The sequence below is a fragment of the Rhopalosiphum maidis genome, chromosome 3, assembly GCF_003676215.2.
Source record: "Rhopalosiphum maidis isolate BTI-1 chromosome 3, ASM367621v3, whole genome shotgun sequence".
Classification (NCBI taxonomy): Eukaryota; Metazoa; Arthropoda; class Insecta; order Hemiptera; family Aphididae; genus Rhopalosiphum; species Rhopalosiphum maidis.
The window spans coordinates 6,843,042-6,863,319 of NC_040879.1; the positions used below are offsets into that span (position 1 = coordinate 6,843,042).

The following is a 20,278-nucleotide window of genomic DNA, read 5'->3' on the forward strand; positions in this document are numbered from 1 at the left end:
TAATAATTTTTTATTTAATACCTCATGTTTTGTGTACTCGTTTCGTTGGAATAAATTCAAATTATTTTTATATCAGTATCGTTTACATTATAAAAATATTATTTATTATTCAATTTTTTATAATGGAAGCGTTAAAAAATCATCACCAACTTTTTGATTTATTGCCGAATGAAGTAATTGTAAACACATTTACCTTTATGGACGCAGACACGCTTTTCGATTGCAGACTTGTGTGTAAACGATGGAAAGAACTAATAGATGAATATGCATTTCAAGAAAAAGCTGCTCGAGAAAACGAGTTTATGAATGATGGCCGAGGGTACTACAGTTTCTCACAAATCAATTCAAATGACATTAGAAAACTGGATTTACCGTGATACGTTTTTTATGTGATAATCAAATATGATCCATTCAACAGAAATTTGGTGAAAAACCACTGTGGGCAGGGTAAGTAGTAAATAAATTGTATACCAGGTTTATACCTGTTTCTTATAAGAATTTATAATAGTTTATACAATCTCATGATGATTATTTTATCAAATATAGGCGGATTAAACCATTGGGGAAATATTACTAATACGTTATGGTCTATGCCTGGTGATTTTGATATGTTTAACTTTGTTGACATGTCGTGTATTCAACAAATACCACAGGATAATCGTTATGTTTTATCCGATCCAGATTTTGATGGATATACAAGTTGTTTTGTTATTGATTTTCAGTATTTACGGACAATAGATCAACAAATTATATTTAAAGATTATGGTTTAAATGAAATCGTGATGAAAACTCTTCGACCTAAAATTTCATTTAGTGCATGGTACTGATACTCACATTTAAAATATTTTCTTTATATCACATAAAATTTATGTTTTGCAGGTATTATAGAGATAATAGTCAACATATCAGTTATACGTTACGCGCAACTGTTCACAGTAGAACAAATGAAATCATAGGTCTATGTGATAATGTCGATACTGGTCTACAAAGGGAATTTGGATGGAATAAAGTTTGTATAATATCACCTAAACTAATATCTTAAAAGACTCTAATAAAACTATCATTAAATATTATTTTTTAGGTTTCAAATTCGTTTGAAATTCAAGGAGATGAAACTTCCTTAATTCTACACCATTCCATAATGGACTCAAGGTTTTCATGTTCGATGACCAATTTTAAAATGTCGTGCTCTGTAGTTAAAATTCCGCTACCAATAAAATATAAAAATGTTAATTCTTACATGTATATCTAAATATATTCTAATGTTTTACATTTTAAGTTACTTAAAAAATTCCTAGAACTAAAGTATTGTTGATTTATTATTAGTTTTAAACATATCATACATTACATTGTATATATATATATTATTTTAAATAATTGTTACTTATTGTATATTATATATTTATTTTTACATAATACTTTATATTTATCCAAATTAATTAGTAAAATCATTGACTTCTGTTGTTATAAATTTATCTTATAATATTAATATTGATAGGAAGGTATACTTTATTATATATATAATATGTATGTATTAATATATAATTTAATATGATATAATAACATAAAATTGTTAGCCAAAATAAGTCCAATTCATACATATTACCTATTACCTAATACCTATTTATAGTACAAAAATAATTAAACAAACCTATTTTATGTACATGTAGATTAAATCCATTAGACTCAAATCAGAATCTATACGATACATATGTATATTTAAAGAATATGTGATTTATGTTTTGCACCAATATCATATTATAATGTTTGAACGTGCAATGTATGTGTAGTAGGTTATGTAAAAAAATAAATATTACGAAACGGTATTGTATTCAAATTAATAATGAATTGTTTATACTTCCCACACAGCATTAGTTAATCATAAAGATTACATAAATATTAAATATGAATTGCATTTAAAATATTTTGAAGACAATTAAAAATTGAATAAACCTTAAAATTTAACATTAAATAAACATAATAAAATAATATTTTATACTTATTTTTTATTGATTAAAGAAAATATATTTTATTTTCAACGGATATGTTACATAAAATGCATTTTAAAATGTAACATTAAATGAATATATTACAGTAATATTTACTTAACGTTTAAAACCAATATTTTACTCAATATTTATAATTAATATTTTGTTTTTATTTTCTATTCATTGAATAAAATATATTTTATTTTAAATGTAAATTGTACCTTTAGACAAATCAAAATGTAACATTAAATGAATATACATACTGAAAAATAATGTATTTAGTATACTGCAAGTACCTATCGTCTTAGATTATAGATAGCTTGAGTTGCAGTAGTATTTACACAGTAATATAATAATAATAAAATTTATTATGCTTATAAAGTATATCATTATGTATGAATTCGTACCTATATTATAATTTATAATATCATAAAGAGTTTTTGTGTATTATTTTATTATTTATTAAAATATTGTAACAATTTATATTAATTTGAGCATGAAATATCTAATTACTTAATTCATAGATACACCATATACTTACATAATCATTACAAATTAATATATTCATATTATATTTTAATAATTATAATAGTGAATACACATAAATATAAATATAACTAACCTAACTTAACTAAAGAAGGGACATTTTTTGGTATTTGCCTGAGTAAAAGCTCCACATTGGACGTTGGTTATACTTATTATTATTTATACATACCCTAAAGCATTGTGTATTGTGCCACTAATACACTGAAAAAAATAGTTACAGTATAGTTAAGAAATGTTATTCAACTGGCGGTGTGCAGGGGATATTTTCCTTTTATCGATACTAGTGCCGTCTACGTAAAATTTATTCAACTATTAACTATTATCAATCATCTCGTGTCCAGTCCTATAAATATTAGTCCAGGGTATGTATCTAGTCTATATCTAACTTAACCTAACCTTATTTAAAACTATTAAATTACTAAATTTTTTTTTTAAATAAAAGTAAAATTTAAAACTGTTTTTTTTTCTGTTATATTTTGGCAATTGTATAAGAATAACACTAATATATTCCATTTGAAAAATTGAGTTGATTTTCTATTATTTTTAGTGTAATAGTACTATTAATTATTTTTTTACATTTCCATTTTGTTTAGACTACAAATAATTTAAAAAAGAAAAATCTAGCATCAATATCAATTTAACTTTAACTTTAAAAGAATTTTTAAGAATAAAAATAATAAATACAATATCCAGCTAGTAGAACAAAAATATCAGACCCAAAAACATCTATAGTAGGTAAATAAAAAAAAACCAGTTAATATAGGCAATATAGGCACTATTACTGATCCATTAATTAATGTTCATGATAATACATTACAAATACTGATTGACAATTGTATCAATTTCAGTAAAGATTTATCTATTATTCAAACATTATATGTGACTTAAAGTTCTAGTATTGAAGATGGTAATATGACTTTATTGTATTATAAAGTATAAAATTTCTCATAATAGCTGTAATGCCTTTTTTATTATAATGAGGTTTGAGGGATAAAAGGTACATACACTAATGAGAGCACCTAAAACTCATTTAATTTGTAATAGATCCAATGGTACTCACATCTACTTAGGCTTTGAAAATATGTTAATACCAGTTTTAGAAGTATAATAATAATAATATAAGTATATCTGATAATAAATTTAAAAAAGGGATTAATAACTAACTTATCTTTAGTAAAGTTTTAAAAGTCAGACATGGCCAATTACAATTTCTATTTTAATTTTAAAGGAATTGCATACTAATGTTTATCTTATTGGTATTTTTCGTGGTAACCAAAAGCCCCAATCAATTGAAAAATTTTGCAATCCATTTATTTTTGATATTTTAAAAATATTAAAAGATGGTTAATATTAATAAATGTAAAGATATAAAGTATTGCTTGTGATGTTCCTGCAAAATTGTTTTTGTTCAATGTTCAAAGCTAAAATGTTTCTTTTGGATACACTACATGTATCGAAAAAGGAAAATATTTACAAAATAGAATATCTTTACTTGAAACTGATTCTAAATTGAGAACAGACAAATTTTTTCGCACAAAATTTTATAACTATCATAAGATAATCCATTATTAAAACTTCTATTTAATAATATAACTATTATAAAAATGATAAGCTGAAAGTCACAGAAAACATTTTTCATCGTTTATACGACCCTTCAATTTTCATGTAACAAACATTTTTAAACTATAATCTTCCAAAAATAACAACTTTAAAGAAATAATTTCAAAGTGCCAAAAGAGGTTTGTGTATGAAACACAGTGTAATTTCCATGCAACGATCAACCATTCAGTTAATATCATGCATCTTCTAATATCATAGAAGGAGTTTGTTTATATGATATTGCAGACATTTTATTTGAGTTTATTATACACTTAAAGCATTTCTCATAGGTTACACTAAATAACCGTAAATGTATTTTAACCATGGACCAATTGATACATAAAATAAACCACAACTAATAACAAAAACTGAAATTGTCAGCTAGCGAAATGCTTTACATTTTCCCAGACAGTTGCTACGACCAAATATTCCATGTTATCTAAATGGCATTTACGTGTCTATACTTATTACCGGTTTCATTGCTTTAGTATTATGTGTCGAAGCCGCTCAATATAATTGTAGATTATTATGATACAATTTTTCTTTCTTTTCTTTTTTTTTAGTAGAACGAAATACGGTGACTATGGCCATTGGACTAATTATTTTTTATAATACTAGGATATACAAATATAATGCATAATATTTTGTAACGTTGGCTACAATTTAAAATTTTACCCATGGCATCTATACATTTTTAAAAAATTACGTAAAACTAAAGACATTTTAAAAGTATCCGGAATACCATTTTTCGTAAGTATTCAAGTATTTATTCCAAATACATATAAAAGTATTTTACATTTTTTAGCCCAATCTGCCAAAATTGCTGTTAAATAAATAAACGTATTTATATTATTAATAATACGTTATACCACAGTATCTTAAAATAATAGTAACAATGCAAAAATTAGTGTAAAGAATAAATGGAGAGTCGAATGTGAATGAGGCGCGTCTCCCGACGACATTTATTCACCGTCGACTAACGGTCACACTATCGACTTTGACGTTACTGTGCAACAACTAAATACAAAATACTGACTTAATGCTTACATTAATTCAAAATTTGTTTACATCGAAAACCGTTTTAAATCATCTATGACGATTTTATATACAAATTTAATACATAAAAATATATACAAATCTATTACCTAGAACAAAAGCTAATAATTCAGAGTTGGAAAAAATAAAACCAAATTATATTCTTTGAACCAAAAGATTTAAGAAAATATTCAATTGAAACTCATAACACTTGTATAAAACTACAAACAGTCATGAAATATAAACTGATAAAAAATGATAAGATAAATGTAATTTTGATATGACTTATAGTAATGTACAGCTATAACTGGATGGTTTGCCTTACATTAAATACTAAGGATGGAATTCATAAGTAAATTAATTTTAAATCACTGTTAGCCAGTGTTATATGATATTTTGATTAAATATACAAAACTCTGATTCCATTAAAATAATAAAACGTCTAAAGCATGCTTATTACATTAAGTAGTTTTTATACTTTTTACATTTAACCAACCAATAAAATATAAATGGTAGGATTTACATTTAAACTTCCATCCTTTATACTCAATAAATTGACAATTTCTTTCTAGATACCAATACCGCGGATTGTCAATGTAAGCTGAGAATGGATCTTGCATTTGTAATACCAGTGAAACTACTAATATTCTATCTACGTTGAAGATGAACGATAACAATTACATAAACATCAATGATTTATTGCAATTTCTATTGTAAAGATTATTGATTGTAAGTTCATTTTGTCATTACAAATTAAATTTTACAAATCTAAACAAATCTCTATAAAACACCATTTTCATGTAACATTTCTTCTTAACAATTATATAAGCTACTTAAATCTTTTAATGTTACTATTTATTCAATTAGTGATTTTCTGTGTTTCTTCATGTATTGATAAATTGTTCTACTGATAAGATTTACATTTATGTTTTTTTGGAACGTTAAATATAAAAAGTATAAAAACTATTTAATGTATTAAGCATGCTTTAGACATTTTATTATTGTAAAGGAATCAGAGTTTTGTATATTTAATCAAAATATCATATTACACTGGTTAACAGTAATTTAAAATTTATTTACTTATGAATTCCATCTTTAATATTTAACATAAGGCGAACCATACAGTTTTACCTGTACATTACTCCATGTCATATCAAAGTTATATTTATCTTATAATTTTTTATCAGTTTATATTTCAAAACAGTTTGTAGTTTTATACAAGTGTTATGGGTTTCAATTGAATATTTTCTTGAATCTTTTGGCTCAAAGAATATATTTTAGTTTTAATATTTCCAACTCTGAATTATTACGATTTGTTCTAGGTTATAGATTTGTATATATTTTTCATAAGGTATTTAATAGTGACATTTAAACTTCCATCCTTTATACTCAATAAATTGACAATTTCTTTCTAGATACCAGTACCGCGGATTGTCAATGTAAGCTGGGCATGGATCTTGCATTTGTAATACCTGTGAAACTACTAATATTCTATCTACGTTGAAGATGAACGATAACAATTACATAAACATCAATGATTTATTGCAATTTCTTTTGTACAGATTATTGATTGTAAGTTCATTTTGTCATTACAAATTAAATTTTACAAATCTAAACAAATATGTATTAAACACCATTGTCATGTAACGTTTCTTCTTAACAATTATATAAGCTACTTAAATGTTTTAATGTTACTATTTATTCAATTAGTGATTTTCTGTGTTTCTTCATGTATTGATAAATTGTTCTACTGATAAGATTTACATTTATGTTTTTTTGGAACGTTAAATATAAAAAGTATAAAAACTATTTAATGTATTAAGCATGCTTTAGACATTTTATTGTTGTAATGGAATCAGCGTTTTGTATATTTAATCAAAATATCATATTACACTGGTTAACAGTAATTTAAAATTTATTTACTTATGAATTCCATCTTTAATATTTAACATAAGGCGAACCATACAGTTTTACCTGTACATTACTCCATGTCATATCAAAGTTATATTTATCTTATAATTTTTTATCAGTTTATATTTCAAAACAGTTTGTAGTTTTATACAAGTGTTATGGGTTTCAATTGAATATTTTCTTGAATCTTTTGGCTCAAAGAATATATTTTAGTTTTAATATTTCCAACTCTGAATTATTACGATTTGTTCTAGGTTATAGATTTGTATATATTTTTCATAAGGTATTTAATAGTGACATTTAAACTTCCATCCTTTATACTCAATAAATTGACAATTTCTTTCTAGATACCAGTACCGCGGATTGTCAATGTAAGCTGGGCATGGATCTTGCATTTGTAATACCTGTGAAACTACTAATATTCTATCTACGTTGAAGATGAACGATAACAATTACATAAACATCAATGATTTATTGCAATTTCTTTTGTACAGATTATTGATTGTAAGTTCATTTTGTCATTACAAATTAAATTTTACAAATCTAAACAAATATGTATTAAACACCATTGTCATGTAACGTTTCTTCTTAACAATTATATAAGCTACTTAAATGTTTTAATGTTACTATTTATTCAATTAGTGATTTTTTGTGCTTCTTCATGTATTGATAAATTGTTCTAATGGCAGGATTTACATTTATGTTTTTTTGGAACGTTAAATGTAAAAAGTATAAAAACTATTTAATGTATTAAGCATGCTTTAGACATTTTATTGTTGTAATGGAATCAGCGTTTTGTATAATTAATCAAAATATCATATTACACTGGTTAACAGTGATTTAAAATTTATTTACTTATGAATTCCATCTTTAATATTTAACATAAGGCGAACCATACAGTTTTACCTGTACATTACTCCATGTCATATCAAAGTTACATTTATCTTATCATTCTTTATCAGTTTATATTTCATAACAGTTTGTAGTTTTATACAAGTGTTATGGGTTTCAATTGAATATTTTCTTGAATCTTTTGGCTCAAAGAATATATTTTAGTTTTAATATTTCCAACTCTGAATTATTACGATTTGTTCTAGGTTATAGATTTGTATATATTTTTCATAAGGTATTTAATAGTGACATTTAAACTTCCATCCTTTATACTCAATTAATTTACAATTTCTTTCTAGATACCAGTACCGCGGATTGTCAATGTAAGCTGGGCATGGATCTTGCATTTGTAATACCTGTGAAACTACTAATATTCTATCTACATTGAAGATGAACGATAACAATTACATAAACATCAATGATTTATTGCAATTTCTTTTGTAAAGATTATTGATTGTAAGTTCATTTTGTCATTACAAATTAAATTTTACAAATCTAAAAAAATATGTATAAAACACCATTGTCATATAACGTTTCTTCCTAACAATTATATAAGCCACTTAAATGTTTTATGTTACTATTTATTCAAATAGTGATTTTCTGTGCTTCTTCATGTATTGATAAATTGTTCTAATGGTAGGATTTACATTTAAGTTTTTTTGGAACGTTAAATGTAAAAAGTATAAAAACTATTTAATGTTTTAAGCATGCTTTAGACATTTTATTGTTGTAATGGAATCAGAGTTTTGTATAATTTATCAAAATATCATATTACACTTGTTAACAGTGATTTAAAATTTATTTACTTATGAATTCCATCTTTAATATTTAACATACGGCGAACCATACAGTTTTACATGTACATTACTCCATTTAATATCAAAATTAAATTTATCTTATCATTTTTTATCAGTTTATATTTCATAACAGTTTGTAGTTTTATACAAGTGTTATGGGTTTCAAATGAATATTTTCTTAAATCTTTTGGTTCAAAGAATATAATTTGGTTTTAATGTTTCCAACTGTGAATTATTAGGATTTGTTCTAGGTAATAGATTTGTATATATTTTTCATATGGTATTTAATAGTGACATTTAAACTTCCATCCTTTATACTCAATTAATTGACAATTTTTTTCTAGATACCAGTACCGCGGATTGTCTGGGCATGGATCTTGCATTTGTAATACCTGTGAAACTACTAATATTCTATCTACGTTGAAGATGAACGATAACAATTACATAAACATCAATGATTTATTGCAATTTCTTTTGTAAAGATTATTGATTGTAAGTTCATTTTGTCATTACAAATTAAATTTTACAAATCTAAACAAATCTCTATAAAACACCATTGTCATATAACGTTTCTTCCTAACAATTATATAAGCCACTTAAATGTTTTAATGTTACTATTTATTCAAATAGTGATTTTCTGTGCTTCTTCATGTATTGATAAATTGTTCTAATGGTAGGATTTACATTTAAGTTTTTTTGGAACGTTAAATGTAAAAAGTATAAAAACTATTTAATGTTTTAAGCATGCTTTAGACATTTTATTGTTGTAATGGAATCAGAGTTTTGTATAATTTATCAAAATATCATATTACACTTGTTAACAGTGATTTAAAATTTATTTACTTATGAATTCCATCTTTAATATTTAACATAAGGCGAACCATACAGTTTTACATGTACATTACTCCATGTCATATCAAAATTAAATTTAGCTTATCATTTTTTATCAGTTTATATTTCATAACAGCTTGTAGTTTTATACAAGTGTTATGGGTTTCAATTGAATATTTTCTTGAATCTTTTGGCTCAAAGAATATATTTTAGTTTTAATATTTCCAACTCTGAATTATTACGATTTGTTCTAGGTTATAGATTTGTATATATTTTTCATAAGGTATTTAATAGTGACATTTAAACTTCCATCCTTTATACTCAATTAATTGACAATTTCTTTCTAGATACCAGTACCGCGGATTGTCAATGTAAGCTGGGCATGGATCTTGCATTTGTAATACCTGTGAAACTACTAATATTCTATCTACATTGAAGATGAACGATAACAATTACATAAACATCAATGATTTATTGCAATTTCTTTTGTAAAGATTATTGATTGTAAGTTCATTATGTCATTACAAATTAAATTTTACAAATCTAAACAAATCTGTATAAAACACCATTGTCATGTAACGTTTCTTCTTAACAATTATATAAGCCTCTTAAATCTTTTAATGTTACTATTTATTCAATTAGTGATTTTCTGTGCTTCTTCATGTATTGATAAATTGTTCTAATGGTAGGATTTACATTTATGTTTTTTTGGAACATTAAATGTAAAAAATATAAAAACTATTTAATGTATTAGGCATGCTTTAGACATTTTATTGTTGTAATGGAATCAGCGTTTTGTATAATTAATCAAAATATCATATTACACTGGTTAACAGTGATTTAAAATTTATTTACTTATGAATTCCATCTTTAATATTTAACATAAGGCGAACCATACAGTTTTACCTGTACATTACTCCATGTCATATCAAAGTTACATTTATCTTATCATTTTTTATCAGTTTATATTTCATAACAGTTTGTAGTTTTATACAAGTGTTATGGGTTTCAAATGAATATTTTCTTAAATCTTTTGGTTCAAAGAATATAATTTGGTTTTAATGTTTCCAACTGTGAATTATTAGGATTTGTTCTAGGTAATAGATTTGTATATATTTTTCATATGGTATTTAATAGTGACATTTAAACTTCCATCCTTTATACTCAATTAATTGACAATTTTTTTCTAGATACCAGTACCGCGGATTGTCTGGGCATGGATCTTGCATTTGTAATACCTGTGAAACTACTAATATTCTATCTACGTTGAAGATGAACGATAACAATTACATAAACATCAATGATTTATTGCAATTTCTTTTGTACAGATTATTGATTGTAAGTTCATTTTGTCATTACAATTTAAATTTTACAAATCTAAACAAATATGTATAAAACACCATTGTCATGTAACGTTTCTTCCTAACAATTATATAAGCCACTTAAATGTTTTATGTTACTATTTATTCAAATAGTGATTTTCTGTGCTTCTTCATGTATTGATAAATTGTTCTAATGGTAGGATTTACATTTAAGTTTTTTTGGAACGTTAAATGTAAAAAGTATAAAAACTATTTAATGTTTTAAGCATGCTTTAGACATTTTATTGTTGTAATGGAATCAGAGTTTTGTATAATTTATCAAAATATCATATTACACTTGTTAACAGTGATTTAAAATTTATTTACTTATGAATTCCATCTTTAATATTTAATATAAGGCGAACCATACAGTTTTACATGTACATTACTCCATGTCATATCAAAATTAAATTTATCTTATCATTTTTTATCAGTTTATATTTCATGACAGCTTGTAGTTTTATACAAGTGTTATGGGTTTCAATTGAATATTTTCTTGAATCTTTTGGCTCAAAGAATATATTTTAGTTTTAATATTTCCAACTCTGAATTATTACGATTTGTTCTAGGTTATAGATTTGTATATATTTTTCATAAGGTATTTAATAGTGACATTTAAACTTCCATCCTTTATACTCAATTAATTGACAATTTCTTTCTAGATACCAGTACCGCGGATTGTCAATGTAAGCTGGGCATGGATCTTGCATTTGTAATACCTGTGAAACTACTAATATTCTATCTACATTGAAGATGAACGATAACAATTACATAAACATCAATGATTTATTGCAATTTCTTTTGTAAAGATTATTGATTGTAAGTTCATTATGTCATTACAAATTAAATTTTACAAATCTAAACAAATCTGTATAAAACACCATTGTCATGTAACGTTTCTTCTTAACAATTATATAAGCCTCTTAAATCTTTTAATGTTACTATTTATTCAATTAGTGATTTTCTGTGCTTCTTCATGTATTGATAAATTGTTCTAATGGTAGGATTTACATTTATGTTTTTTTGGAACATTAAATGTAAAAAATATAAAAAATATTTAATGTATTAGGCATGCTTTAGACATTTTATTGTTGTAATGGAATCAGCGTTTTGTATAATTAATCAAAATATCATATTACACTGGTTAACAGTGATTTAAAATTTATTTACTTATGAATTCCATCTTTAATATTTAACATAAGGCGAACCATACAGTTTTACCTGTACATTACTCCATGTCATATCAAAGTTACATTTATCTTATCATTTTTTATCAGTTTATATTTCATAACAGTTTGTAGTTTTATACAAGTGTTATGGGTTTCAAATGAATATTTTCTTAAATCTTTTGGTTCAAAGAATATAATTTGGTTTTAATGTTTCCAACTGTGAATTATTAGGATTTGTTCTAGGTAATAGATTTGTATATATTTTTCATATGGTATTTAATAGTGACATTTAAACTTCCATCCTTTATACTCAATTAATTGACAATTTTTTTCTAGATACCAGTACCGCGGATTGTCTGGGCATGGATCTTGCATTTGTAATACCTGTGAAACTACTAATATTCTATCTACGTTGAAGATGAACGATAACAATTACATAAACATCAATGATTTATTGCAATTTCTTTTGTACAGATTATTGATTGTAAGTTCATTTTGTCATTACAATTTAAATTTTACAAATCTAAACAAATATGTATAAAACACCATTGTCATGTAACGTTTCTTCTTAACAATTATATAAGCCTCTTAAATCTTTTAATGTTACTATTTATTCAATTAGTGATTTTCTGTGCTTCTTCATGTATTGATAAATTGTTCTAATGGTAGGATTTACATTTATGTTTTTTTGGAACATTAAATGTAAAAAATATAAAAACTATTTAATGTATTAAGCATGCTTTAGACATTTTATTGTTGTAATGGAATCAGCGTTTTGTATAATTAATCAAAATATCATATTACACTGGTTAACAGTGATTTAAAATTTATTTACTTATGAATTCCATCTTTAATATTTAACATAAGGCGAACCATACAGTTTTACCTGTACATTACTCCATGTCATATCAAAGTTACATTTATCTTATCATTTTTTATCAGTTTATATTTCATAACGATTTTGTTCTAGGTTATAGATTTGTATATATTTTTCATAAGGTATTTAATAGTGACATTTAAACTTCCATCCTTTATACTCAATTAATTGACAATTTCTTTCTAGATACCAGTACCGCGGATTGTCAATGTAAGCTGGGCATGGATCTTGCATTTGTAATACCTGTGAAACTATTAATATTCTATCTACATTGAAGATGAACGATAACAATTACATAAACATCAATGATTTATTGCAATTTCTTTTGTAAAGATTATTGATTGTAAGTTCATTTTGTCATTACAAATTAAATTTTACAAATCTAAACAAATATGTATAAAACACCATTGTCATGTAACGTTTCTTCATAACAATAATATAAGCTACTTAAATCTTTTAATTTTACTATTTATTCAATCAGTGATTTTATGTGCTTCTTCATGTATTGATAAATTGTTCTAATGGTAGGATTTACATTTATGTTTTTTTGGAACGTTAAATGTAAAAAATATAAAAACTATTTAATGTATTAAGCATGCTTAAGACATTTTATTGTTGCAATGGAATCAGCGTTTTGTATAATTAATCAAAATATCATATTACATTGGTTAACAGTGATTTAAAATTTATTTACTTATGAATTCCATCTTTAATATTTAACATAAGGCGAACCATACAGTTTTACATGTACATTACTCCATGTCATATCAAAATTAAATTTATCTTATCATTTTTTATCAGTTTATATTTCATAACAGCTTGTAGTTTTATATAAGTGTTATGGGTTTCAATTGAATATTTTCTTGAATCTTTTGGCTCAAAGAATATATTTTAGTTTTAATATTTCCAACTCTGAATTATTACGATTTGTTCTAGGTTATAGATTTGTATATATTTTTCATAAGGTATTTAATAGTGACATTTAAACTTCCATCCTTTATACTCAATTAATTGACAATTTCTTTCTAGATACCACTACCGCGGATTGTCAATGTAAGCTGGGCATGGATCTTGCATTTGTAATACCTGTGAAACTACTAATATTCTATCTACATTGAAGATGAACGATAACAATTACATAAACATCAATGATTTATTGCAATTTCTTTTGTAAAGATTATTGATTGTAAGTTCATTATGTCATTACAAATTAAATTTTACAAATCTAAACAAATCTGTATAAAACACCATTGTCATGTAACGTTTCTTCTTAACAATTATATAAGTTACTTAAATCTTTTAATGTTACTATTTATTCAATTAGTGATTTTCTGTGCTTCTTCATGTATTGAGAAATTGTTCTAATGGTAGGATTTACATTTATGTTTTTTTGGAACATTATATGTAAAAAATATAAAAACTATTTAATGTATTAAGCATGCTTTAGACATTTTATTGTTGTAATGGAATCAGCGTTTTGTATAATTAATCAAAATATCATATTACACTGGTTAACAGTGATTTAAAATTTATTTACTTATGAATTCCATCTTTAATATTTAACATAAGGCGAACCATACAGTTTTACCTGTACATTACTCCATGTCATATCAAAGTTACATTTATCTTATCATTTTTTATCAGTTTATATTTCATAACGATTTTGTTCTAGGTTATAGATTTGTATATATTTTTCATAAGGTATTTAATAGTGACATTTAAACTTCCATCCTTTATACTCAATTAATTGACAATTTCTTTCTAGATACCAGTACCGCGGATTGTCAATGTAAGCTGGGCATGGATCTTGCATTTGTAATACCTGTGAAACTACTAATATTCTATCTACATTGAAGATGAACGATAACAATTACATAAACATCAATGATTTATTGCAATTTCTTTTGTAAAGATTATTGATTGTAAGTTCATTATGTCATTACAAATTAAATTTTACAAATCTAAACAAATCTGTATAAAACACCATTGTCATGTAACGTTTCTTCTTAACAATTATATAAGCCTCTTAAATCTTTTAATGTTACTATTTATTCAATTAGTGATTTTCTGTGCTTCTTCATGTATTGATAAATTGTTCTAATGGTAGGATTTACATTTATGTTTTTTTGGAACATTAAATGTAAAAAATATAAAAACTATTTAATGTATTAAGCATGCTTTAGACATTTTATTGTTGTAATGGAATCAGCGTTTTGTATAATTAATCAAAATATCATATTACACTGGTTAACAGTGATTTAAAATTTATTTACTTATGAATTCCATCTTTAATATTTAACATAAGGCGAACCATACAGTTTTACCTGTACATTACTCCATGTCATATCAAAGTTACATTTATCTTATCATTTTTTATCAGTTTATATTTCATAACGATTTTGTTCTAGGTTATAGATTTGTATATATTTTTCATAAGGTATTTAATAGTGACATTTAAACTTCCATCCTTTATACTCAATTAATTGACAATTTCTTTCTAGATACCAGTACCGCGGATTGTCAATGTAAGCTGGGCATGGATCTTGCATTTGTAATACCTGTGAAACTACTAATATTCTATCTACATTGAAGATGAACGATAACAATTACATAAACATCAATGATTTATTGCAATTTCTTTTGTAAAGATTATTGATTGTAAGTTCATTATGTCATTACAAATTAAATTTTACAAATCTAAACAAATCTGTATAAAACACCATTGTCATGTAACGTTTCTTCTTAACAATTATATAAGCCTCTTAAATCTTTTAATGTTACTATTTATTCAATTAGTGATTTTCTGTGCTTCTTCATGTATTGATAAATTGTTCTAATGGTAGGATTTACATTTATGTTTTTTTGGAACATTAAATGTAAAAAATATAAAAACTATTTAATGTATTAAGCATGCTTTAGACATTTTATTGTTGTAATGGAATCAGCGTTTTGTATAATTAATCAAAATATCATATTACACTGGTTAACAGTGATTTAAAATTTATTTACTTATGAATTCCATCTTTAATATTTAACATAAGGCGAACCATACAGTTTTACCTGTACATTACTCCATGTCATATCAAAGTTACATTTATCTTATCATTTTTTATCAGTTTATATTTCATAACGATTTTGTTCTAGGTTATAGATTTGTATATATTTTTCATAAGGTATTTAATAGTGACATTTAAACTTCCATCCTTTATACTCAATTAATTGACAATTTCTTTCTAGATACCAGTACCGCGGATTGTCAATGTAAGCTGGGCATGGATCTTGCATTTGTAATACCTGTGAAACTATTAATATTCTATCTACATTGAAGATGAACGATAACAATTACATAAACATCAATGATTTATTGCAATTTCTTTTGTAAAGATTATTGATTGTAAGTTCATTTTGTCATTACAAATTAAATTTTACAAATCTAAACAAATATGTATAAAACACCATTGTCATGTAACGTTTCTTCATAACAATAATATAAGCTACTTAAATCTTTTAATGTTACTATTTATTCAATCAGTGATTTTATGTGCTTCTTCATGTATTGATAAATTGTTCTAATGGTAGGATTTACATTTATGTTTTTTGGAACGTTAAATGTAAAAAATATAAAAACTATTTAATGTATTAAGCATGCTTAAGACATTTTATTGTTGCAATGGAATCAGCGTTTTGTATAATTAATCAAAATATCATATTACATTGGTTAACAGTGATTTAAAATTTATTTACTTATGAATTCCATCTTTAATATTTAACATAAGGCGAACCATACAGTTTTACATGTACATTACTCCATGTCATATCAAAATTAAATTTATCTTATCATTTTTTATCAGTTTATATTTCATAACAGCTTGTAGTTTTATATAAGTGTTATGGGTTTCAATTGAATATTTTCTTGAATCTTTTGGCTCAAAGAATATATTTTAGTTTTAATATTTCCAACTCTGAATTATTACGATTTGTTCTAGGTTATAGATTTGTATATATTTTTCATAAGGTATTTAATAGTGACATTTAAACTTCCATCCTTTATACTCAATTAATTGACAATTTCTTTCTAGATACCACTACCGCGGATTGTCAATGTAAGCTGGGCATGGATCTTGCATTTGTAATACCTGTGAAACTACTAATATTCTATCTACATTGAAGATGAACGATAACAATTACATAAACATCAATGATTTATTGCAATTTCTTTTGTAAAGATTATTGATTGTAAGTTCATTATGTCATTACAAATTAAATTTTACAAATCTAAACAAATCTGTATAAAACACCATTGTCATGTAACGTTTCTTCTTAACAATTATATAAGCTACTTAAATCTTTTAATGTTACTATTTATTCAATTAGTGATTTTCTGTGCTTCTTCATGTATTGAGAAATTGTTCTAATGGTAGGATTTACATTTATGTTTTTTTGGAACATTATATGTAAAAATATAAAAACTATTTAATGTATTAAGCATGCTTTAGACATTTATTGTTGTAATGGAATCAGCGTTTTGTATAATTAATCAAAATATCATATTACACTGGTTAACAGTGATTTAAAATTTATTTACTTATGAATTCCATCTTTAATATTTAACATAAGGCGAACCATACAGTTTTACCTGTACATTACTCCATGTCATATCAAAGTTACATTTATCTTATCATTTTTTATCAGTTTATATTTCATAACGATTTTGTTCTAGGTTATAGATTTGTATATATTTTTCATAAGGTATTTAATAGTGACATTTAAACTTCCATCCTTTATACTCAATTAATTGACAATTTCTTTCTAGATACCAGTACCGCGGATTGTCAATGTAAGCTGGGCATGGATCTTGCATTTGTAATACCTGTGAAACTACTAATATTCTATCTACATTGAAGATGAACGATAACAATTACATAACATCAATGATTTATTGCAATTTCTTTTGTAAAGATTATTGATTGTAAGTTCATTTTGTCATTACAAATTAAATTTTACAAATCTAAACAAATCTGTATAAAACACCATTGTCATGTAACGTTTCTTCTTAACAATTATATAAGCTACTTAAATCTTTTAATGTTACTATTTATTCAATTAGTGATTTTCTGTGCTTCTTCATGTATTGATAAATTGTTCTAATGGTAGGATTTACATTTATGTTTTTTTGGAACATTAAATGTAAAAAATATAAAAACTATTTAATGTATTAAGCATGCTTTAGACATTTTATTGTTGTAATGGAATCAGCGTTTTGTATAATTAATCAAAATATCATATTACACTGGTTAACAGTGATTTAAAATTTATTTACTTATGAATTCCATCTTTAATATTTAACATAAGGCGAACCATACAGTTTTACCTGTACATTACTCCATGTCATATCAAAGTTACATTTATCTTATCATTTTTTATCAGTTTATATTTCATAACGATTTTGTTCTAGGTTATAGATTTGTATATATTTTTCATAAGGTATTTAATAGTGACATTTAAACTTCCATCCTTTATACTCAATTAATTGACAATTTCTTTCTAGATACCAGTACCGCGGATTGTCAATGTAAGCTGGGCATGGATCTTGCATTTGTAATACCTGTGAAACTACTAATATTCTATCTACATTGAAGATGAACGATAACAATTACATAAACATCAATGATTTATTGCAATTTCTTTTGTAAAGATTATTGATTGTAAGTTCATTTTGTCATTACAAATTAAATTTTACAAATCTAAACAAATATGTATAAAACACCATTGTCATGTAACGTTTCTTCTTAACAATAATATAAGCTACTTAATCTTTTAATGTTACTATTTATTCAATCAGTGATTTTCTGTGCTTCTTCATGTATTGATAAATTGTTCTAATGGTAGGATTTACATTTATGTTTTTTTGGAACGTTAAATGTAAAAAATATAAAAACTATTTAATGTATTAAGCATGCTTAAGACATTTTATTGTTGCAATGGAATCAGCGTTTGTATAATTAATCAAAATATCATATTACATTGGTTAACAGTGATTTAAAATTTATTTACTTATGAATTCCATCTTTAATATTTAACATAAGGCGAACCATACAGTTTTACATGTACATTACTCCATGTCATATCAAAATTAAATTTATCTTATCATTTTTTATCAGTTTATATTTCATAACAGCTTGTAGTTTTATATAAGTGTTATGGGTTTCAATTGAATATTTTCTTGAATCTTTTGGCTCAAAGAATATATTTTAGTTTTAATATTTCCAACTCTGAATTATTACGATTTGTTCTAGGTTATAGATTTGTATATATTTTTCATAAGGTATTTAATAGTGACATTTAAACTTCCATCCTTTATACTCAATTAATTGACAATTTCTTTCTAGATACCACTACCGCGGATTGTCAATGTAAGCTGGGCATGGATCTTGCATTTGTAATACCTGTGAAACTACTAATATTCTATCTACATTGAAGATGAACGATAACAATTACATAAACATCAATGATTTATTGCAATTTCTTTTGTAAAGATTATTGATTGTAAGTTCATTATGTCATTACAAATTAAATTTTACAAATCTAAACAAATCTGTATAAAACACCATTGTCATGTAACGTTTCTTCTTAACAATTATATAAGCCTCTTAAATCTTTTAATGTTACTATTTATTCAATTAGTGATTTTCTGTGCTTCTTCATGTATTGATAAATTGTTCTAATGGCAGGATTTACATTTATGTTTTTTTGGAACGTTAAATGTAAAAAGTATAAAAACTATTTAATGTATTAAGCATGCTTTAGACATTTTATTGTTGTAATGGAATCAGCGTTTTGTATAATTAATCAAAATATCATATTACACTGGTTAACAGTGATTTAAAATTTATTTACTTATGAATTCCATCTTAATATTTAACATAAGGCGAACCATACAGTTTTACCTGTACATTACTCCATGTCATATCAAAGTTACATTTATCTTATCATTTTTATCAGTTTATATTTCATAACAGTTTGTAGTTTTATACAAGTGTTATGGGTTTCAATTGAATATTTTCTTGAATCTTTTGGCTCAAAGAATATATTTTAGTTTTAATATTTCCAACTCTGAATTATTACGATTTGTTCTAGGTATAGATTTGTATATATTTTTCATAAGGTATTTAATAGTGACATTTAAATTTCCATCCTTTATACTCAATTAATTGACAATTTCTTTCTAGATACCACTACCGCGGATTGTCAATGTAAGCTGGGCATGGATCTT

General features: G+C 24.6%; 1 protein-coding gene and 2 long non-coding RNA genes across 12 annotated transcripts; all 3 read left to right on the forward strand.

The window, feature by feature from the left end:
* Positions 1-122: 122 nt before the first annotated feature.
* On the forward strand, positions 123-1,289 carry LOC113559944 (F-box only protein 44-like). Its single transcript, XM_026965732.1, is given in 4 exon segments — positions 123-447; positions 547-820; positions 880-1,009; positions 1,082-1,289. Coding segments are annotated over 4 exon segments (900 nt in total). The 3' UTR covers positions 1,253-1,289.
* A 4,256-nt stretch (positions 1,290-5,545) lies between these two features.
* LOC113559878 lies at positions 5,546-17,929 on the forward strand. 10 transcript variants are annotated; one of them, XR_003406058.2, is made up of 17 exons: positions 5,553-5,680; positions 5,741-5,897; positions 6,584-6,740; positions 7,427-7,583; positions 8,270-8,426; positions 9,112-9,259; positions 9,946-10,102; positions 10,789-10,936; positions 11,622-11,778; positions 12,465-12,612; positions 13,192-13,348; positions 14,035-14,191; positions 14,771-14,927; positions 15,507-15,663; positions 16,243-16,399; positions 17,085-17,241; positions 17,819-17,929. It is a non-coding gene; the product is annotated as an uncharacterized LOC113559878 (long non-coding RNA). The 10 variants fall into 10 exon arrangements; XR_003406057.2 differs by having other exon boundaries at positions 5,547-5,897; XR_003625224.1 differs by having other exon boundaries at positions 5,547-5,897; positions 12,465-12,596.
* Positions 17,930-17,932: 3 nt separating this feature from the next.
* LOC113559879 lies at positions 17,933-20,274 on the forward strand. Its single transcript, XR_003406062.1, has 4 exons — positions 17,933-17,974; positions 18,554-18,710; positions 19,395-19,551; positions 20,235-20,274. It is a non-coding gene; the product is annotated as an uncharacterized LOC113559879 (long non-coding RNA).
* Positions 20,275-20,278: the final 4 nt, after the last annotated feature.